Genomic DNA, 23,673 nt, shown 5'->3' on the forward strand with positions numbered 1-23,673 from the left:
GCATCATCAAGAGTGACACTGCACAATAAGATATCACCCCACACCTGTCAGAATAGCTATTATCAATAAATCCACAAATGACAAGCATTGGCAAGGATGTGGAGAAAAGGAAACCCCTGTGCACTATTGGTGGAATTATAAATTGGTGTGGCCACCAGAGAAAACAGTATGGAGGCCCCTCAAAAAGTAAAACAGAACTGCAATATGACCCAGCGATCCACATTTTGGGTATATATCTGAAGAAAATGAAATCACTACCTCAAAGAGATATCTTCACTCCCGGGCTCATTGCAGCATTATTCACAACAGCCAAGGTATGGAAACAACCTAAGTATCCATCAGTGGATGAATGAATAATGAGATGTTATTAACTGGGCTGCAATAAGCCAGTCACAAAAAGACAACTACTGTACCATCCCACTTATCCATGGAATCTAAAAAAAAACAATCATAGACACAGAGAGGATGGTAGTGGCCAGGGGATGAGGGGTGGGAAAAATGGGGGGATGTTGGTTAAAGGATCCAAGCTTCCAGTTATAAAATAAACAGGTGCTAGGGATCTAATGTACAGCATAGTGACTATACTTAACAATATTGTATTGTAGAGTTGAAAGTTGCTGAGAACAGATCTTAAATGTTCTCACCACAAAAGGAAAAGGTAATCATGTGAGGTGATAGATTTGTTAATGAACCTTGCTGTGGTAATCATTTCACAATACATCAAATCATCACGTAGCATACCTTAAACTTACAAATTGTTATACATCAATTACATCTCAATAAAGCTGGGGGAGGAAGATTATTGACTTTTCTTAAAACTAAAAGCTCTAGGGCAAAATCTATATTCCGGAGTCACTAGTAAAATAGGAATCATGAAATAATGAAGGATCAACAGCATGAACAGTGGGAGGAGCTTTAAGCAGCATGCCCCTTAGGGGAAAGGCTAGCACATTTATGCTAATCTCTGGCCCTTTACCAACCAGTAGCTTCTAAAACAGGCATTTCTGATCCCAATGTGAACTCAGTCTAATCATTAACACTGACACTACAGTTATTTGAATGAGGTCCAGGGCTTGTGCTAAGACCGCTTACATACTGAAGTATACGCTGGCCACATAAAGTAGATGGGGCGGAAGGACTAAAAATCTCCAGCAAGTCTGTATCCCTTAGCTCACCTCTTAGGCCTAGATCTTAGGGGAAAAATGAAGAATGTGATGCAGAATGAGGTGGTTCCCAAATCTTAGTGAGTTCAAGAATTAACCTGTAGAGGACGATAAAAATACAAGTGCTTAGACTACCACGGATTCTGACTCAATAAGCAGGGCCCGGGAATCTAAACTGGAAGGAAAGCACTGGGGTGCCTGGGCCACACTGGGAGACAAACTGCTGTGGAACGGCACACTAACCCACCGGCACACGTATTAAATGAACAAAGCGTTTACTCTAAGACTAGTCGTGGGCGGGTCCTCACTAGAAGGGAAAAGAAGCGCTGTGGTCTAATGTGGGTTAACTTGTGGTTTAATGTGAATTAACTTCCCATAAGGCTGGCTTGACTCAATTGCAAGTGGACACCCAAGCACCCTGATATTTGGTCTGTGTGACAGATGGGATTTAACAGGGAGTTGGCTGATTTTTTCTCTTTTTACCCAGATGTCCAGTTTCATGTGAAAGAGTAACTGGTGCCCCTGGGCAGACAAATGTTCATGCCCCATGAATTCTAGATGCCTTCACATGACGGTCTTCGAGAGTTGGGCTAGAATCATGTTAGCCAGAGGGGGCTCAGCTGTCCAGACTACAGAGGAAGCCAGACTGAATGCTCAAAGCCGGGTGTATGTTTTTCGTTTTTAACACCCAACTTCTCCCTTCTGACCCTCGACCACCCTTGGCCCACCACAGGAAACATTTCTTGCTGCAGAAGATTACACTGAGGATGAAATGTTCCCGGCCCCACCCATAAGGAAGCTGTCTTACAGGTGACCCCATTTTACTGGACACTGTAAAAAGAAGTCATCAACTCTGACCACCTGTGGGTGAACTCACCCCATAAGAGCACTGTATCTTAACCAAGTTTTGTTCAGTCCACACCATTCAGGCTAGAGGGGTAACAGTTGAAGACTCTGTAGCACCATCAGCTCACATGGGATCTGTTATCATTGTGTTGCTTGTTAAATAAATGTAGAGAAACTGTTCAAATGAAGACACCTTTGCAAACACATCTGTCTTAGGTAGGCCCTGACATTAGCCCATCACTACCACATAAAATGTCCTAAACATGTGTCTTCAGAGTCGGAGGTCAAAGTATTCCTCTCCACTTCCTCGCTTTCTTCCTTTATGTAAACACTAATGTTTAAGTGTAACTCTAAATCACAGTTACTTTTCAACATTCTGATATGTAACTATGTCAATTAAATACACATTTGTCCAACGAAGAATAATGAATTTTCCCCCCTCAGACATATCTCCTTCCAAAGGTGCCCAGCATAAATAAAAATGAGATGGCCCTTCGGTTGCAAACACCTTTTCTCCTGGGGCCCAAACAAGGGTGGGAGGCGGCTCTGGCTCAGGCGGTTGAGGGAGCATCTCAGGTCAAGAGGACTCTCCCTCCTCTCCCCCAGGCTAACCCCCTCAAGAGTTCGCCTTGGCCTGGGAGTTCTCTCCACATCTCTGTCATGGAGATGCTTTTATTTGTTTACTCATTTCCTTTCCCTTCCACTTCATAAGTTTGTCTGACCTAAGCAGTCATCTTTCCGTTCAACTGCCATGAAGAATGAAAACAGTACAAGAAGTGGTTGGTATGGCTGGTGTGGGCACTACTAAGTATCATTGTTTTAAAACTCATTTTTAAACGTATCTGAGCAAGAAGTCTGACATATGTAGCACTCCCAAAATGCTTTAAAAATTGAGGGGAGCATTCAGATGGTTGGGTGTTCTCCCACAAAGTGAAAGGTTGCTGGTTCGATTCCTGGTCAGGGCACATGCCTGAGTCAGGGTTCGGTCCCTGTTCAGGGTATGTAGAAAATGCACCTGATCAATGTTTCTCTCTCACATCAATATTTCTCTCTTACATCAACGTTTCTCCCCATCTCTTTCTCCCTGCCTTCCCCTTTCCCTAAAAATAAATACATAAATAAAAATCTTTACCAAAATAATAAATTAAATTAAGGGATAAAAGCTCTGGTTTTCAAAGTTTTGTGGTGGTCATCTTCTCCAAGTGACAAGAGGGAATTCCCTTCTACATCCTAAATGCAAAGCTGCTGAGCTGAATTAATAGGAGTAATGGTTCTCATATACTGAGTGTTTTCTCTGCCAACACTGCACTCACTTCCCATATGGTGGACTGTGTCCTGTCCACTTTGTTTCTAATGGGATTCTCCATCATCCTCCCTGCTTATCTTGGACACATGGGCAGGTAATTTGGACAATCACGTACAAGGAGCTTTCTGTTACATAATAGGCACTCAGGAAGTATCTGTTGAAGGAATAAATGAATGGATAGAGGGAATGAATTAACTCTATTCTTGAACAATAACTTCTTTCTGATTGTAGCCCCAAACTCTGTCATTCATGTTTCTCAAGGAGTGTGTCACTGAACTGACACCTTGATTGGGGATCTGTGCGCTAGTAAGTAGCATTTACATCAGGTTTCTATTTTTAGAGATCCTCTTTCCACAGTAGAAATGACATAAACCAAAATCATCTCCTTAGTTTATTTCTTCTAGAGTCCTCAGCATGCTACATTAACCTGACAAAGCTTAATCTTGTGTTCATTTCACAATACATTTCATGCAGTTCACAGCTGTGATTGGTTTTACATTGACATTACACATGTTTCGATTCAGCCATGTGAAAAGAATAATTCTTAATGGAGTCTGTCTCTGAAAACCGTCCAGGCTTAAATAAGCATGTGAGCAGTTTGCTCTATTCTTACGTGCAGTCTCTCTTTAAAATGCAAGAAGGATTTTTAGCGTAAGAATATAATGTCTCTGTTTATAGTCCATTTGCAATTGAACCACTTCCTTTAGGTTTCACATATCCTGAGGAATCCTCGTTTACAAAACTGCATTCAAGTATACTATTTTATTGAACATTCTGACCTTCAGCTTTACATCCCCAAATAAATCTCCCCTGGACCCAGCTTTCCCTAGACTATTCTTAGCATTAGACTTTCTTTTACAATGAACATTTAGCACTAAAGCCACAGAGCAGAGCTATTTGGCATTTTCCAGTGAAGTGCAAGAAATTAAATAAGTTATGTTTTTATTGCTAAGGTACAGAATCAAGCACAGTCACTCTGTCAAACAGAAGGAAAAGGTGTACACAGGATGTGGCCTCTCCTCAGGGTCCCCCCACCAGGCTTCAAATGCACAGAACATGTCGCCTGGTCACCTCCCATCTGGTGCCACTTTAAGATGATGTGTTGAGTATTCTGGAGTCTGAGGAGTCAGACCTCTCGTCATAGTCATCCTCAGTGTAAATGGACTGCTTTGACACAATCGGACAGCCATCATCAGGGATGGAGATCCGAGGGTCTTCTGGGGTGCGAGTGGGGAGGACAGGCGAGCTTCTGAAGACGCTGGCAGAGTTACTGGGGAACGGGCTGACGTACTGGGACCTCAGCTGGTACTGCTGCTGCAGCGTCATGGTGTTCCACAGGGTGACATCGTTGGGCAAAAACGGGCTCGACTGGTTTCTTGCCAAAGTATTCCTCAGCATGAGTGGGTACCGGGGTGGCTGGGGGAAAGGGTGCTGCAGGGGGACGGCCAAGGGGTTGGGGACAACGTTACTCGAGTCAGCAGAAAACCTCAAAGTGTCTGGGACTCTGAAGGCTGATCCCACTGACCATTTGGAAGAGGAGATGGGGTAGGAGCTCAAGGTGTGTTCGAAGATGTGCCCATTGGAGGGCAACACCAGACTCTCCGGCTCTGCTGAAGTTCGGTCAGCCCCGGAGACTGAGGATCGGCTGGAGAGCAGGACCTCCACGGCGCTCACCAGGTCTCCCCCACAGCCCTTCAGGATCAGCTCAAGCACTGTGGGCTTCTGGTTGGGGAATATTTTCTTTAACACTTCCAGTGGGGGTCTGTTGGCTTTCAAGCTGAAGGGCAGAGACACGGTCCCTGAGGGGCCCTCGATCAGAAGGTGATTCTGTTCCCCATGGTACTTGGGACTGTCGGAGCGGCTGTCGGAGTTGCTGCCGTTTTTCTGGACTGCATACCCACCTTCATCCACCGACACTATCTCAGGGCTCTCGGGGGTGAAGCAGCCCTTACTTTTTGCAACATCTGGGGAGCTCCTCTGGTCGGTGTCTTTGTCGCTGAAGGTCTCTGTGTTGTCTGCCATGCTGCTGTCCCCAAGTCGCTCTTCAGTCAAATCTGAAAAGCAGGGAACAGCTGTGTTAATCCTTTCCCGGTGTGCATAAAGAGGAACAGATGTGCTCAGGAGAGAGCTGTGCACAGGCTTTCTGGAAGGGGAAATGCATCCCGGTGGGTTACAACTTACCACAAGCCTTGAGAGGAAAAAAAAAAGAAAAAGGAGGTAATTCAAACTATGTCATTGGCAAATGGCAAAAAATAAAATAAAATCAAACAAAAAACCAAACCCAAAGATAGAGATCTAGAAACCAGAGTGACTTCTCAGAATGGTGTGTGCTGGGAAGCTTGCCTTAAACACGAAGGGAAACACGGCAGCCAGACCCACAGAAGACGAGGCCGTGCAGCAGCACAACCCAAACAGGGACGTCCCGCAGGCTGGGCATAAACACAGCCCAGGGAAGATCAGGAAGATGAGCTCAGGCTTTTCTTCTGGCTCCTCTTCTGCAAATGAGGTGGCAGGTGTAATCTAAGGGCATCATTGGCTGGTATGTAACCCATACACCACAGAAAATTTTAATATTTAAATCCCTTTTGCCAAATGAGGATTTCTTACTAAATGTCTTGTGAACCAGGCACCAATGTTTCAACAGGATACTGCACAATCACTGGTTGATGTAACTGCCAGAGTGAAAGAAGGCAGCCTCTGGACACTGAAATCTTTCTTAAAAACCACCTGCAGGACTGGCAGACTTGGTTGTCCATAACTCGCATTAGAAGGCAAGCAAAAACAGCTGTGCATTCTGGATGATGGGACAGGCCATGGGGAAGGAAGGAGGAAGTGACATGGGAGGGCTGCACGAGGCGCACAACCCGTCTATGAGACAATGCGTCCTTGACGCCAGGACCTGCAGTACGAGAGGGAGGCAGGTTTTCATGTACTGTTTTATTTTTATTAGTAAAGTTCATGGAAAAAAACTTAAAGAAACCTTCTTGAATTATTTTAAAAGAGGAAAAAAGCTTCCTAGATAAGCAGAGATTTGCTGTGAAATAAACTAGTTATAAATTTACATTTTGACCCAAGACATTACCCAGATGGCTAGTATTACAGTGCTAACCAGGCGGAAAAGAGAGATAAGACTGGTTTCCTTGCAGAAATTCTAACAGACCTTTATTATAAAGAAACATATTCTTTATTAATAAGCTATACACAAGTGGATTTTTATCCTTCTTAACACATGAACTGGCCGTGTCTACTCCAAACCAATGTAACTGATCTAAAGGTGAAAATTATTAATGACTCACTTGTCGGGCTATAAACAATTGGTTTGACTGTGTTTTCTACTTCCCTGCCTGAATAGCCTCATTGTCGCCGCCTCTGAGGGCGCACCTGATTAGTGCACACAGCCAGTTGGTGAAATTCTATCAAAGTAGCTTCTAAAATCCATCTCCTGTTTGTTGTTGTTTGTTTTAAAAGCCTTTAACAAAGGTCCATTTATGCACATTCTTCTAATATGGGCTGTATCTTAAGTATAACTGAAAAACAAATCTTCAGTTCTTCACAAAGCAATAAATTATGTGCCAGGCATAAATACTTAAAAATATATTCTTAAATTAGATCAGTGCAATTTTCAGTCATAAATCTGATATGAATTCATATTTATCCCAAATTTATATTTGAAGTAAACTGCTTTCTTTTCTATATGAAATATAAGATTTCTATATGGGGTCCATTTACAGCCCACACAGATAAGCCATCTCTGCTTTCTACAACTCTGTGATGCAAAAAAAAACCCATCTTTGAAAGAGAAATTTGACATACTCTCTCTTCCAACTTCCCAGGACTGGAGACCCAGCTTTCCTTTCCTGAGTTAATGTGGTACTTGTACTTCATCCAAAAGAGAAAAACAGCACCCAAAAAAGCTTCTATAAATTCATATTCTAGCCCTGGCTGGGTGGTTCAGTTGGTTGGAGCATCATCCCATACACCAAAAGGTTGTGGGGTTGATTCCCAGTCAGGGCACGTACCTAGGCTGTGTGTTCAATCCCCGATCAGGGCAGGTACGGGAGGCAACCAATTTATGTTTCTCTCTCTCCCTTCTTCTCTCTCTAAAATCAATAAAAACATGCCCTCAGTTGAGAATTTTTTCACAATAGAAAATCATATTCTAATCAGCTGGGCCTATCCAAATATTCCTGACCCCTGACCCCATGCATGCCTCTTAGCCCTTCCTCTGTTAGACACCTGGAAATGAGTGGACAGTGACAGCACGTTAATTGAGCACTGACTGAACGCACAACTGCATTTTGGTGCCTGCTCAGTGGAGCTCAAAAGAACAAGTCAAATACTCTCGCTGAGCAAATATGGACATAAAATAATGTTTTACATATTATGTACTTCTAAACAGTTTTGTTATTTCTTTAACTTTAGCTTTCATTATCTGTTATTATCAGTACCAAGTATTTGTGTCCCTATAATGCACAAGGTACTGAAGATACAGCATGGATGCCAGAAAATACAGGAAGTATGAGGCTTGCCCCCAACTTGTGGAACTTATTAAGTTGGGGTGATAAGACGCATGTACAGGGGGAAAAGCACACACACCCAGGCAGACTTGCTAAGCATCAAATGTAACACACTACACAAATGTTCATAGCAGCAGCATCCACAAGAGCCAAAAGGTAGATACAACCCAAGTGCCCACAGATGGATAAATACATAAATCAAATGTGGTCTATGCATGCAATGGAATATTATTCAGCCTCAAAAATGAAATTCTGACATGTGCTACAATATGGATGAACCTTGAAAACATGCTAAATGAAATAAGCCAATCATGAAAAGACAAATATTCTATGATTCAACTTCTATGAGGTACCTAAAATAGGCATAGTCATAGACTGGTGGTTACCAGGGGCTGGGAGAAAAAGAGAATAGGGTCTTATTATTTAACAGGTATACGGTTACTGTTTGGGATGATGAAAGAGTTCCAGGAATGGACAGTGGTAATGGCTGCACAACAATGTGAATGTACTAATGCTACCATGCATTACACCCTAAAAATGGTTAAAGCAGTGAATTTTGTTATGTATATTTTGGCATGATAAAAAAGAAACATGACACACAGCATCATAGTGATGTAGCAGGGGGTGAGATTTTTTAAAGAAAAACAACCAGTTGTTCTAGAAAATAAAAGATGTGTAAGTATAGCTAAAAAGCTTAAAACTTACCTATTTTTTAAAAGTTGTTTAAGTGTTTTTATTTTATTTTTTACATTTTTATTGTATTTTTCCATCATCATTTACCCCCTTACACCTTCTCCCCGGCCCCTCCTGCAGTCACACTGTCATCCATGTCCACGAGTCCTTGGAGGGATCGAGCAAAAAAAGGGAAAACTTAGCTATTTTTAAAAGAAATGTGTGAACCTGAGAACCTCTTCCTATTTTGAAAGGTAATTTTCCCTATCCTGGATGACTTTCAGACACTGACAACATTTGGGGAAAAGGTTCGGAGGTCTATCAACCAAATTCACTCTTCCACAGAACGCTTTGGGCCCCAGAAAACGTGATTCAAGGAGGAGTTTAGCCAAAGGGGAACTAGGGAACGACGTTCTGGCTAACCTATCTACCACACTGAAAATGTAGTACTTTTTTTCAAGATGGCAAATGATACACCTACCCAATCAACTGGCTACAGGAGGGCAGGAGTGTAAGCCTATGACAATGTAAAGTTCCACTGGCGAACCTATTTTCCTGTTCTGCAGACCAGGCCACAATGGAATCTTGTATGGGTGCCCCCTTGTTCACAATTGTGACCCCTGCCCAAGACTGCAAAAGCCTGTTTCTAATTTTCTCACACTACTACCCTTTGCCTCTGCTACTGTGCTATGCCCAGTGCAGCATGCACTTCTGGTTATTTCTCAAGGAGTACTGGTGGATTGTGCTGATTCATCCATTCTCTCATGGGTTTCTGGGCTGATCTGCCTCTCTAACCGGGAATCCACTATGGCAAAAAAGTAAGAAAAGCTAAGAAGATGGCACAGGACTCAAATTACAAACTCAGAACATTCCAACCAACCAATTTCAACACTATTGATACTGTTTTCAAAGGGAAGACAAAGAGGTTGAAAGAAGTGATGAGTAGGAAGCACCTAGGGCATCCATACACCTGAGCGGCACAGAAGGGCCTGCTAGCGGGTGCTGGGTGAGCAGGACCCCAGTCAACAGCCAAGGCTTTTGGGGTTTCAAAACAGGGCAAGCCTCTCACTTGCACCAAAAGTAGGTCCTTTGCCCAACAATAATTTCTGAAAGCTGAATGCACAGTCCCTGCAATTCTGTGGCACTGTGGTATCTAGTGTCGTTGTATGTTGGCTGTATTATTGTACTGGAACTAGATGTTGTAAATTATTCTACTATGAACACAGACTTTCACAAGTAATTATAGAGGGTGAGTTGTGAGCCCAGTGATAAAGTGTAATTTAATAACAGGTGTTTCTTTACATCTCTAGATTTTTTCCTAAATAAACTTTATAAATTGTTCGCACTGGGTTAAAACACAAAGGCCTTTCTTGATATAGAAATGTCAAACTGCCAACAAACAAAACAAAAAGGAAACTGCTCCCCAGTGCTGTACCCCGTTTTTCCTTGAAACTGACACCATAATTCCTAGAACACAGAGTAAGAGCATATTTCAACTGATAATATTTTTACCCCTAATGTATGGGTATAAAAAGCCAAAACTACTAGGCAAAAACTAAGAAGAACTTAATTTCATCTGATATTATATACCACCTATTAAAAGTGATACATCTGCTGCTTCTAATGTTTAAACATATACATATTTTTAAAATCTTACTAAATGTTCACTCTTTAATTTCATATTTTTCATGATGTAAAAATACAGCCACCCCTAAAATAAACTTCACTAGGGTTAAAGTTTTTAAAAGATATTCAATTACAAAGGAAATTTTTATGTGGATAATTATATATATATATATAAATGAATGCCATAAGATAGCTATAAAAATTTAAGGAGAGAAAATGAACACACACACAAATAATTTCCAATGTAAAATTACAGATTGCAAAATCTTTCTTTAGAAGATTTTTTCATATGAAAATACAATAAAGTAAAAAAATTCTAGGTATTCATTTCAAACATTTTGAGAAAGCATACCATATATGGAAATGAACATTTTGCTTAAAACACATAAACATGAAAAATCTTTCTTATTTAAGTGTGGTGGGTTTGATACATTTTATCCAATTACATCTACAAAAACAAACTATATCTTAGATCCAAAATGAAAACACAAAAACATCAAGAGAAATGTTTCCTAGCTAAGTCACTGGACTTTTTTTTCCCTTTTGAAATCACATCGGGCATTTTGAAACATGGACTGTTGTGTCCCCATCTGTTCACTTGGGCGTTGGGGAGCACACTTCTAAATAACTGCTCCCCAGCGGGTCATTCTAAAGCACACATATCTTATAGCAATGGCGGGGAAGGAACCCCGGGCTGGACCAGAACTGGCTTCCGGAAGAGCCAACTGCCCACTAAGGGTTCTAATAGGAGACAGGCTTTCACCATTTCTGTCATCTTTATCTCACACTACAGGTAGGATCATAAAAAACTGAATGGCTGGCAACCTAAAGTACAGCAGGAAATGAATGTCAGTCTAAAATCTCCTTTTCTTCCTGTGGGGGTAGGGGGCAGGGAGGAAACTTGTGAAAGTACAAACATACAGTCATACTTTCCCTTTAAAAAATCACTAACAATACTGGCTTAATAATGTGTGGTGGTATCAAAATTCCTCCTTAGGACCAATATTTTGGGGGGACATAAAGGGGGAGCTAAGGAAGCATGGATCTGTAACTGTGGGCTACATATGTCCTACAAAAATTTACTTCTGGCCTTTTTCTTGACTCAGAAAAGGATCAAGAAGCAGGAGGGAAATTACCTTTAAACCTACATGTGTATTTGGTACTTACCAAAATGCAGCTGTCTACTCCTTCATCCATCTATTAAAAAAACATCCTTGAATCCCTCACTGGGAGCCCAGGCTTGGTACTAGGTACCATTACACCTGCACAGACAGGATCAAAGCATTGCCTCCTGACTACCGAAAGGCTTATAGTTTCCTAACTAACCTTTTGCAAAATTTGCATTGAAACACAGCAAGCAGCTGGCCTGCATCTGGGCAGACTATGGTGTAGTCATTGGAGGGAATAGTGTGGTAAACATTCACATATAAAACCGATGGGTGCAGCTGATATTCACGCTGAATTAAAGTAATAATTCAGTGGTGGGGGGAGCGAAACACTGACCCCAGTTTTGTAAAAGTTGTCTGCCTAGTCATCGGAATGAAATGGGACTAGAGACCCGGTAAAGAACTGAGGTTCTGCTATTTAAATTTTCCATAATATTGTCATTCAGGAGTTGACATGGTTTATTTTTATAACTGTTCAACTATACAATAAAATGAAAAACCCCACTGATATATATTTTTGTTTTCTCTTAGTGCTCAGACAAGGAAATGGTTCACTAGAGCTATGCAGGGCCCTAGCGGAGTGACACTCAGGCCTCAACCTTGGCCACAGGCACCCACGCACACTCCAGTAGTGAACTGGGCATCATAGCCATATCGAACTAGACACAAGGGCCCAGGGAACCTGAGTGTCGAATGGCGGGGAAGCCGCAACAGGTTAAAAAGCCAACGTAGGAGGAAAGAGGGGGAAGGCAGGGAAGGAAGGGTAAGGGGAGGCAGGCAGGTAGGCAAACAGATTTTTACTGGGTTCCATCCTCCACCCCGTCAGGAAGAAGTGCAACATTTCCAGAAAGGGGCTTCAAGTCCTCCAGGGATGTTGATTTATGAAGATTTACTCCCTTTCCCTCTATAAAGCTGTTAGCAGAAAGTGCTGACTGGCTGCAGCAAAGAATTTCTCATCAATGCTCTTTGATTGTATTTTGCAAACAAAATGCCTGTTGCTTGGTAACATTTCACTTGAGCCTGACCTTCTCCGAAAGTTATTGCTATCAGATTCGATTTACACTGTCCTCCTGTGATTACTGTAATCTTTTAAACCCAGGAGTTCATCCATCAGGGAAAAGAAAAGTTGGTTGTGTAAGTCCAGAGCACGGCTATCGGCCAGATTTATAACCCAGAGGAGTGTGTTGGGTGGAGGGGGCAGATTCTTTCCCAGATGGCAGGGGAACTCTGGTTTCTAGACATGGAAACCACTCAGGTTTTTCCTGTCAGCCCTGTCCTCAGATCGCAAGATGGACACCAGTGCCATTCCATGCCTGGCCACGGCAGTGTGGGCTCCAGAGAGAAAAGCTGGGAGAAGCAAGAAGCTCACGAGTGACCCTTACCCCAAGGGGCACCCTCCTGGGTGACTGGAGCTGGGAGGGACAGCCAAGGACTGGGGTTGCCAGATAAATTTCAACTTCAGATACATACTGGAGAATTTTTCTTTTAAGCATGCCCCATGCAAAATTTAGCACCCTGTTTTTTATTTGCATGGTTGTTTTTTGTTTTTGTTTTTTGTTTTTTTTTGTTTTTTGCAAAATCTGGCAACCTAGCAGAGAGGGAATGGATGGCCTGAGAAGCAGGAGAGAGAAATGCACAGGAAGTCTTACTCCCCGGGCTCCCCGCTCCCAGGCCCTTCCCAAGTCTCCGTAAGTGAGCTAGGAAGGAGCTCGCTGCAGCGGGGACCAAAGCAGGGTGGGGTGCCCTCTTCACCCAGCCAGCGCACTGGACCTGCCCAACTGCAGTTTCCCAGAGACTGGCTACAAGGGGACAGTGGTGCAGTCCCCTGGCATGTGCCTTTCCCTGGATTTTTGTTTTATCTCCTCCCCGAGAGTGCTGCCGAGGTCCCTGTCCCCTGCAACTGTTCCCACAGGCTGGGCTGCGCTCCTGACCAACTGCACCGTGAACAAGCAAATCCGACTGGTGCCCCATGAGGAAGGCCAGGAACTGTGAATACCCTTGGTGGTCTGCCCCTGGAGCCAGCCCTGGGTGGCACTGGGTTTGGAAGAGACCAGTAGTACATTATCGCTTATTCCTTCTCATTTGGGTGGGTTTTGTTTTTTATAGTGCAACTCTAGAGTCGGGGCCCTCACACTAAATCAAGCCATCTTAAAACCAGACCCTGTTATTAAGTTCATAGGCACACTTCATGAAGGATCTGGAAGTTTTTCCCATTTTTCCATTTTCTTGTAGCCCATAGTCTCAGAGGTTTCCCATCCGGGTCATTATACTTCTACTTCAGGTATTTCTGTTTGTCTTTTTTTTTTAACTAAAGTTAAATTTTTTTAAAAAATGGGACTAGACTGGACAGGACCCAATCCAACTGGAGCTAAAAGGCCCAGAGCAAACATAAAGATGCTATGAGGTACAGGGCTGGAGGTAAAACAGAATAAAGGCAGTTTTCCAAAGCTCCTACCTTCTCACACTAGAGATCTCTTATTCGCCCCTTTTCAGGAGAAATAAACAGAAGGAGACCCCACTTTCCTATTGGATCCTGCTCTCCTATTCCTAACCAGATATGATGCTTTTTTCTTTAAGACGACTTTAAAGAACTTGTGTACATATTTATTATGATGACAAATGTAGACCTAGAAAGAATCTATAGCTACAGGTCTTTCTCCTCACAGTCAGAGAAGACCCAGGACACTGTCCTGAAGGAAATGGTGAGGGTGGGGGAAGGGAGCCACAATACAGGAATGTAACTTTAGCTCTCACCTTGGTCTTGACCCTTAACTTCCCTCAGCTCTTGAGCCCAGGTCCTGAAAGGCTGGCTTGGCTGGTTGAGGCTGCTGACTCAGATACACTAAGAGCTGAAAGCTGTCACACTTCCCAAGATATTTTCAAGGGAGATCATCGGAGGGCATGTGAGGGGGATGAAGAAGGAATTTAGGAGAATAAGTGAATCAATGTTATATATGTAAAGAAGCTTAAATTAGAATTTCATGCTTACTCAAATCTAATAATTCTAGGCCTGCCGTGGATGATAACAGAGGAGCAGGGGAAATGTAGACCCAAAAAGAAAAAAGAATGTTTCAATCCATAGTTAGAAACAGTAACATTACCCTATGAAAATTCTCCCTAAAACCTTCACCACGTAGAAAGGGACACTCAACACACTACACCATTAGATAAAGTAACCCCTTATCCTTTAAAGATTCTAAAGCAGAACTTGGAGATTTCTTCCAACTACAAAACTGAATTTTGGTGTTAATGTGGCACTCCCTTAAGAGGGTGTTTTTTCTCCAGAGGAGCCCAGCAAACAGACCTTTCTCTAGGGCATATGCTTTTCACCTGCATCTGTAGCCCACAACAAAAAAGTTTCCACAGCTGTGGACTAAAGAAGCTCTTTGCAAAAGGACCAGCCATGTTTTAGACACAGAGATCATAGTTTTCCATAATTTGCCAGTAGATATTTACAGATTCCTAATGGTCAGTGAACTTATGTACACGCAGACCTACCATCTGAATAGAGCTTCATTTATTTCTCTACATGCAGTGAACTAATTGTCCAGGAGTGTTTGACATACTTCTAAATATGCCTAGTATGTTATATAGAAACAGATCATAGTAAGAGCAACTACAAAAAGGTGTAATACATACAGCAACGTGTAGTGTCATCCAAGCAATTTTCTCTTAAACCCCAAATGGACTTTCTTACAAAGCAATGAATGAAAATGATCCACCTGTATGCTTGCCTTCCTAGTGGAAACAATTATCTGTTCTTTTTCTGCCCACCCCCACCAATATCATTGGATTGATTGGCATTTTTTAAATGGAATCACAGGGTCAAACTAACTGAAAGGAGAAAGTAAAAGTTATATATGAATGTGCAAAGTATGCAACATGACCAGCTAGAAGCTGAGTCCTTGGTCCCTGGTGGCTAAGTCTCCCAAAGCCGCCACTCTGACCTCTCCCTATGGTAAATCCTATTCTCCTGTGTGATTACCTGCTTTCAACTTGAAGGGCTCAGGCTATCCCTAAATACTTAGAATAAGAGAGCACCAGGTCTGGTTTGTCCAGTTGAAGTAAGTCCCCCTCTTTTATTCTCCCAAACTTGTATCCTTCTGCAGCTGCTGCTGCAGCTGTAGCTCTACCACCTTTCCTTCCATCCTCACTACCCGTCTCCTAAGGTTGGTTTCATGACTCTAGAAACCTTGCATGTTGGGTATCCCAAGGAATGGTTTGAAGGGCCCAGGATGTGAACAGAATCCCCTCTTTGACTAGGGCCCACAAATCCAAGGCCCTGTTACAGGGGTGCTCTGTATTACAGGTGGCCATGCAAAATGCTACCATCTACTGACATGAACTCAGACTCCTGCTCTGGTGCTAGGGGAAATGGAGACAGAAAGGTTAAGAAAAGTTATTGGCATGGATCAACTTCTAGAACTGAGACAAAACTCTCCTAGTTACTCGTTCTAACCTAAAGGACAAAAACAAAATAAACTTCTATCTCTTTCCCTCCTATTCCTGTGGCAAACCTACTAATATAAAGAGATCAGACTAAAAAAAGTCAACTAGGATAGAGAGCATTATTCAAGAGAAGTGCTTAGATACTACCTTGCATTAAATGTCCACAAAATCAATGTTCAGCAAACTCTCTTCTGTCTGAAAATATCCAGTTCTGCTCTTCACATAGGATGTTCTCAGAGCTTCAGGCCTGGTGAATACAACTGAGCAACAGGGCAGCAAAACTGCCTGCCAGGCTGCCTATCAACTCACCCCAATGAGGGAGTCTGTATTTCCCCAGCTCCACACAGCAGTCAATTATTCCTGAAAGCCAGGCGCTTTTGCAGACTTCATCAGACTCGAGGAGGTGTGTGTTGCCCCTCACCCCAGCAGAAGATCTACCACTCCTACCCATGGGGCTCTGGGCCCTACAGGGCCTTCCCTCTTGAATTCTAGCGCACTCCTTAACCATGTCCCTGAGAAGATGGGTTTTCCTTCATACATTTGCAACAATGAAAGGGAAATGCCCAACACAACTGAATTCCAAGAGCCTAAAACTGAAGAAGTGCTCGGGCAGCATAGCAAGATAGAGATACCCAAAAAGAAAGGAGCCTCAACTAGGGTCTGCAGACCGCAGAGACCTGGGAGAGGGGAAGGGATGGAATCAGGCAGGTGGAAACCTCTAGAGCTCAGGGCAGACTCACTCTCTCTAAAGCACAGCACAAGAGGAGAGGAGGGAGGAAGAGAGAGAGAGCCTTTGCTCCAAATCTTGGAAAGTGAGGCCCAGGCCCGCCTAGAACAGGGGAAAGGGCTCTTTAGACGTGGCCTCCCTCAAACTAGGCCCAGTTTTGTTTGTAGTATTTCTTTAAGCCACAGAGACGGCAGAAGGCGGCCTGAGGAACTTATTGAAGGGCACGAACAGTTTTGCAAAGGAGCTCACTCTGCACGAACCAGATTCTGGCTCCATGCTTATCAGTTTAGAAACCTCCCTGGTTCTTTCATCTACTGCTTCTAAATGAGGCTTCTTTCAACAAATTGCAAGACGCTGGAGACCACAGTTGGCTGCGACACAGGATTCAGGTTCGCTTCAGTTCCCCCGTGGCCAGAAGAACGTCCAGCCCGGGGTCGGTCAAGCCTTGGTCCTTGGCTCCGTCCGTGCAACTCCCCGTCCCAACCTCTCTAAAAGGTCCTAAGCCGGGAAAACCCTACTGCACAGTGGTGTGTGTAGACTCGCATGGATTTTAATTTGGTCCTGTCACGACTTCTTTAGTTACCCGCTAAAACGGAAATGTTTCTCTATAACCTGGGGATGACACTCGGCGAGCCCGTCGCACAGTCTTGTTGTTTGGCTAGCATAAAGCGTTTTTCTCCCGAGCGTCTGGGTTCCACCTGCCTGATCCAGAAGGTAGGTTGGCTATGGTCCCGAGAAAAAGAACCGGCTTGGCGGAGTTTGGGGAGGTAGGATGGCCGGGCAAGGCCCACTAGCCTAAATTTGCCTCCGGGCTTCCCAAGCACAGCCGCAGCAGGAGCTCCCAAAGGTTTTCGCGCGCGCCCGGCCCCCGCCCGCACTCTCTCACCTGGCTTGGCCAGCGGCGCCTGCAGCGCCCCGGGCTGGGGCTCGGCAGCCCAGCGCAGCGCGGCGGCGGCAGCCAACTCGGCGGTGGGGCGCGACGGCTGAGACGGCTGCGAGGTTGGTGGCGGCTGCGGAGCAGCGGCCGCAGCGGTGTCCCCGGATGGCGGGGGTCCCGGCAGGGCTCGCAGCGAGTCCGGGATGAGGCTCTCAAGGCTTTCGTTGGCCTGCTGCCGGCGCAGTGCCACCTGCGCCGCCATGACCCGCTGCCGCTCGATAATGAGGATGCACTTTTCGCAGGTGCAGTCTTTGAAGCGGCAGTAGCGCTTGTGGCCCTTGAGCCAAGACAGCACGCCGTGGTTGCGGCAGCGCGCGCATTTGGGTGTGCGCTGCAGGGGCGCCCTCGGAGGCTGCGACACCGGGCCGCCCATGTACAGATAGGGGGAGCCGTAGCCGTTCATGCCCCGGCCTCCCGGAAGAGCTGGCGGGCTGGCGGCACGAGTGGGCCTGGGAACGCCCGACAGCAGAGCGGGGAGGCCAGCTCAGGGGCGGCCTCTGGCCAGCGCAGCCCTTGATCCCGCAGTGCCAGCGACCGTGTGCGTTCCGGAATGGCCGGAGGTGCTGCGGTCGTCTTTACAACTCCCGCAGCGCTCGCAGCCCCAGCCCGTCGCTTGTATTCCACCAATCCCACGCCGGTCGCGTCTCAGCCAGCTGCTGCTTTGGTCTGCACGTCCTCCCTTGCCGAGGCGTTTCAGAAGCTGCAAGGAGCCGGCGAGCACTCCGGTTAAGGTCTAAGCCAGCTTGCCTGCAGCTCCCGCGCACTCTACCCGCCCGCAGCACCTCCTCTACCGCCCCCACTCCTCCTCCCTTCCACTGCAACCCCCACCCCCCAGAGCCCCGGTCTACTTGCACTCTCCACCCAACTGCATGCCTTCCTCTGTTGTCTCGCCCCTACAGTTCCTGCACATCACCTTCCTTGCCACCTGCAGCCGAGCCGCTCTTGCGGGGGCGCTCACGACCCCCTCCTCCAGGCTGTCTGCACTGCCCTAGTCCCGGAGGGAGGGACTGTGGCGCCCCGGGATGCAGCGTTACACACGGGGCGGGGAAGGGGAGGGCCAGTGTGGTGAAGGTGGGGGTGCGTGTTGAAGAGTGAGGTGGCCGCTCCTCTTCCCTCCCTTCCCTTCACTCCAGGCCTGATTTGGCCGCACCAAGCCTGAGGCCGCATTTATCCCAATACTTAGGTACACAAACTCAGCTCTGGGAGAACCAGAGCCTATTGTGGAATTGGTTTGGAAAATTTTGGTTCTTTTTTTTTTTTTTGCAACTTAAAAAAAATAAATGGTGCTACTATAGAAGAAAATGAATGTTTTTGAAAATCTGCTAGCCTAAAGATGACAACCCATTTTGTAGGTACAGTCCTTCCTTTGATGATGAACTTATTTCCCTAACCTCCTCCCCTGCTTTAACAAACAATCTCAGTCCTGAAAAGAAGGAGGGACGCTCATGTGAAGATGCTGCTTAAGTGCTGGGTCTAAACTTTCAGAATGGCAGCTCAAAAGTTCCTGGATATGATCTCTCCTCTGCCCAACTGCCACTGAACCGTCAAACGGAGACCTCGTGCTACTCAATTCAAATCCACACGGACTCGATTTAGTCGTGGATGTGGATGGCGCCATTTTTCTCCCTCACCCCATTGTCTTTGAGTAGGGGTGGAGGGGGCCCTTGGACATGATAGCAACATAAAACTTTGTTCAAATTGTATTTTTGTGTTTCTAATCTCCTAAGAGTGCTGTTTTGGCCTAATGCGGACTACCGTCTTAAACACAGAGACGACTAAACACCCCCTCCCCAAACAGAACAAAATACAGGTGGATATGGCAGTGCTGGGCAGCACAACGGCTCCGGTGTGAAGCCGAGGAGATGGCAGTCGCGGAGCTGGGAACACAAGACAAGAGCGTAGACCAGTTTGCTGCAATGGTCAATCTTTTGGCCTCGAAGAGGTCCTCGTCCCCTAGGGAAGGCCGTATTTCTCCGCCCTGGAAGCAAACAAGCAACCCGAAAACGTCCCTCTGTGTTTGTTGTGAATTCAAATAAAGCACCTCCCTGAGTCATAGCAGCCAACCCCACAGCGTAGAAGGGCGACTTCAGGAGGGGAGGATTAAAAAGAGACCATGGGTGTGTGTGTGTTTCCCCAGAAGTCTTTAGAGCTGCCCTCACCCCTGGTTGAGGCCAGTCGGGAAGGTGGGACTCGCTGGATGCTGACCTGGTGGGGCGTGGGCAGGAACTCTTGCGTGAGAATGCTAACCCTTGGAGGCCTGAAGTCCCTTGGGGCTCGGACCCCTCAGATTTTCCCTTAACATTCCCACCACCACCTCAATCCTTCCTTTTTTCCCAATTTTTGGTCGGAAAACAAGCCCTAAAGCACCACAACCAGAAGGAACTTAATAGTTCTCTGGACTAGAAATAGAGGTCACCCGCAGTCCTGTGGGCCAGAGGCCGCAAAGCGGGGAGTTGGCAGCGCATGGCTTCACATGACAGATACAGAGGACCTAGAATGACACTGAATCTGGGAGTGATAGTTTGCACTAAAATCTTCAGGTCTCTTGGCTACACGGACACCATGGACATTTTTCCAAAGCCAAATTTCTCCCAACTTTCTCCAAATGGCCAGGGAAACCAGGACCGTAAAAACCTTGGGAGTACAATATTTTTATTTATTTTTAAGGAAAGTAGCAGAGCTCTGTACCAGGTTTTGAAGGCAGGGGGACATTCCCACTAGCAAAGCGGCCCCCTTTCCTCCCTCGGTCACCTAGCCACCCTATCTCTTTGCCACTCAGTCTGGCATTATTTGGTCCCGGGCCTTGAGTTTCACTCCAGTGCACATCGGGACCCGAGATCTAAATACTCATTTGATATACATAATAATCCTTTTCTCATATTTGATGGGAATGTTTTCCATATCCCAGTATTTGACAACATCTCCCTATAGGGACAGGTTTGTATTTATGTTGGTAAAATGTCCCCTGCCTCCAAGTCTATTGTAACCCAACACCTGACAACCCCGAGTCCCATTTCTGTTTGCAGAAAGGGTTTATTCAAGCACATAATGGGATCCCAGCAGAAAGCCTTTTAGAACAAGGGGCTATGGTAAACTTCACCACATGAACTCCGTTTCCAGGGCTATTAAGCTTTTAATTGGAAAATAGCAGAGGAAATTTCAAGGTGACTATAACGTGTTAGCAGTTAGTGCGGAGAAGAAAAGCCTAAGCGGGAATGAATGTAGAAAGCATATGGTCCGAATCACATTTAGGAGGAGCGGCCTGCTTCTCCACTTATGGGAAAAAATAATCAAAGACATTGGAAAGAGAGAGGGGAGGATTACAACTAAATGTAACCTCACTCGACTGGACCCATTTGAGTTCTGCTTTGGGGTGGGGTGTGTTTTCAAACCACAATTAACTCAGTAGAATTGTGACAGATATTAACAGTGAAAAGCTAAAAGATAATGTGTGTATGTGGTTCTTTCCCTTGGCGTGCACACAATCCCACGGGTGTGTGTAAAAGCTTGAGGAATGCAGGTGTCCTTGCTGAGAAACTGAGGATGTTCTGACTCCAAATCTGGGAGTCTTGCCAGCTGCTCCTCACCTCAAGATACAATCAAAAGGACAGTTTCATATTGTCCTGAATAATACATCAGGACATTTTCTGCTTTGCTGGATTCTCATGGAGGGGGAGGTCAGGGTTCCTATTTTGTCGTTTTAATCGCGGCCACAGTGACGCTGGAAGCCGGGGGCGTGCAGAAAGCCCTTTGAATGCCGGGGGGAAAAAAGAGCCCTCTCTTACCAAGTATGAATTTAGCTCTCACACTGTCCGTGCCTCTAAGCATCGCTCTTTGGCCAGCTTCAAATTGAAAGGGGGGAACAAATGTCTAGTAAGGCCTCGGGTGGGGTAATCAGCAATCGATTTCTTGAGGTGACAAAATGCCCTTGTCGCCTTCAATTATTTGGGGAGCGGAGCGACTCTTGAGCACACCCCAAGATATCCCCAGAGCTGCCTTCTGGGGTGTGGGGCAGAGACCGCGTGCGCCCCGGGGAGACTGAACCTGAAGTTGGCGGGTCTGGGGGACACAGCTAAGCAAAAAGTAAGTCCTGGATGGCCATGTCCTCAGACGGTTTTGGCAGTGGGCGGCCGGAGGCTCTCCAGGGGCCTAGGCCTTTGGGAACAAACGAGGGTGCAGAAAGGCCTGCAACCCCGCAGGTGCTACTGCTTGGGCCTTCGTGTTCTCGAATTTTCGAAACTAGCAGCGACTCCAGCTTGGGAACACATGCTCCCAAGGTGCAGATTCCTCAGACCTGGCCCAGACACAAGCCGTTCCCATCCCAACCTTTTGGGGTGGGTGTGTCGCTCCCACATTTGCTTCCTCCAAGGGGCCTATTGAGCAGCGACCTCAACTCCAGGCTTTTGAAGGAAGGGACCGGAAAAGCGCTTCCTCGGGCCGCTCTCCATTGGGCCTGGGGCCAGGCCAGTTTCCCCGGTAAGCCCAGGGCGCAGTTGTTCAGTCCTCTCTGGCCTCCAGACCGAAGAGCGCCCACGGCCTCGGCCTGTCCACCGCCCTTTGGATTCCCTCAGACCTGGGAGCTGGAGGTTCTGTCCCTGAGCGTGGGAACTTGCTCTGGGTTCCTAGGCTGAGTCGGACCCAGCCCGCGCAGCAGGAGGACTGGACGTGAGCTGAGAACGGAGGTCAAAGTTCCGCGACAGGGTTGCAGTGGGCAGTCTAAAGACCCCTGTCTGCCTTCTGTGTAAAGGGTTAAAAAAAAAAAAAAAAAAAAAACACACGTACCCAGCAAGGTAAATTGAGAACAGCACAGGCTTATCTTACCCCTCTGACTTTAAATTTTAAAATACCAAACAACAAAAAAAAAAATAGGCCAAGGAAATCTTTTCAGGTAATTAGAGCAACATTCATGGGACAAGCCAGCTCTCCCCAGGGCTCGCGCTAGTGCAGTTCTTCTAAGAACGAGCCCCTTTTCCAGAACTCTCTTCTGCCTCTCCCTTCCCCCCTCCCTTCCTGTCCCAGCACAAAGCCCCACTTCAGGGGAAGGGGGAGAACGGGCGGGCTTCCAGAAAATAAGTCCCAGCTCGGGTAAAGGGCCTGGGGAATAAAGAGGCAAAAGCACCGGCGCTGCTCGCATCCCAGGCAAAGTGCGTGCAAACAGCAGGTACCCACGCCAGACCCGCGGGAGAATACCACCGAGACTCGAACAGCACCCCAACCCGGGGAATTCGAGGTGAGACTGCACACTTTGTCCGAGACAAAGTTCTGGGCCGTGCGACTTCCGTAACAATTGCAGCTCCGCCCACCCAGCCAGCACCACGCCCCCAGCCCAGCTTGCCCCGCCTACCCGACCGGGTCCCTCGCCAGCTGTTAGGGTCCCCCTTCGAAACTGTTGAAAAGTTTGCAGGTTGTTTTGCTGGGGGACACTTAACGTACAATTGGTTGAGTCAAGCTCGTTTGAGTTTCTGTGAGGGGGTTGGGGGAAGAGTCGTGTTTTAAAGGCGAGTCGTTGGCAGCGCCGATATCAGGCCTTGTACTCGTGTGGGTGCGCGGGGGAGAAAGGAGGGTTAAAGCACCGCTCAAGTTTCCGTAGAAATCTTTCCAGAGCAGCGGTAACGTAGGGCAGACAGCCGCGACCGGGTCTGGCTGGGCGGACAAGACCAGCCAAGGGGAGCCAAGGAAAATCCGTCTCTAACAACAGGCTGCTCTCTGGGGGCGTGAGGGGGGTGGGTTGTGTAGCACGAATAGCATTCTATAAAGCGCTTGTAATACCTCTTGATGCGAAGCGTCAGGTGTACGTGTGAGACCCGTTCACTTAAGTTCATGGGAAGCGGAGAGAGGCTCGAGTTCTATGCGTGGGTGGGAGTCCTGTTTCCACGAGGTGCTATGAAAACGGAGGGGCCTGCTTGGCAGGTCTGGCTCACGCATCTGCCCCGAACTGCGGGGTTTGGTGCGTGGGTTTTCGAGAGCCCCACTGCAAGTATGGCAATGGTTGTGACGGGGAGGAAGCGTGTCACCGAGGGCTTTCCCTGAAGCCCTAGCTCTGCAGCGCACAATTCGCGGCACTAGTGCGTTGAGAGCCAAACGCACTGTGTGGGCCACCGGCCCTGGACCGCATTTGCGGGAAGTTGGGATGGGACGCTTTCGCCCCCAGCCACTGCAGGCGGCTGAGGAGGAAGACACATGCTTTGTTTGCCCATAGCCCCACGTCGCATAGCAGCACCTTGCCTGGGGCTCAGGAAAGGAAGGCCCCGCAAGCCCGCTTCC

General features: G+C 46.5%; 1 protein-coding gene across 1 annotated transcript; it reads right to left on the reverse strand.

Moving 5' to 3' along the window:
• Positions 1-4,404: 4,404 nt before the first annotated feature.
• Positions 4,405-18,083, reverse strand: DMRT3 (doublesex and mab-3 related transcription factor 3). Its single transcript, XM_045840907.1, has 2 exons — positions 17,359-18,083; positions 4,405-5,369 (listed from the first exon to the last, which is right to left on the reverse strand). Exons 1-2 carry the CDS (start codon positions 17,810-17,812, stop codon positions 4,405-4,407), a joined length of 1,419 nt encoding a protein of 472 aa, XP_045696863.1. The 5' UTR covers positions 17,813-18,083.
• Positions 18,084-23,673: the final 5,590 nt, after the last annotated feature.

The sequence above is a fragment of the Phyllostomus hastatus genome, unplaced genomic scaffold (genome assembly GCF_019186645.2).
Source record: "Phyllostomus hastatus isolate PE091 unplaced genomic scaffold, TTU_PhHast_1.1 phas_contig_34, whole genome shotgun sequence".
NCBI lineage: Eukaryota > Metazoa > Chordata > Mammalia > Chiroptera > Phyllostomidae > Phyllostomus > Phyllostomus hastatus.

What these genes read in the sequence shown, in the direction of transcription:
- DMRT3 (XM_045840907.1), bottom strand. Translation starts at nt 17,812, where the DNA reads ATGAACGGCTACGGCTCCCCCTATCTGTACATGGGCGGCCCGGTGTCG. An exon ending in GGCGCCGCTGGCCAAGCCAG is followed by an intron (nt 5,370 to 17,358) that starts GTGAGAGAGTGC and finishes CCTGCTTTTCAG; the next exon opens with ATTTGACTGAAGAGCGACTT.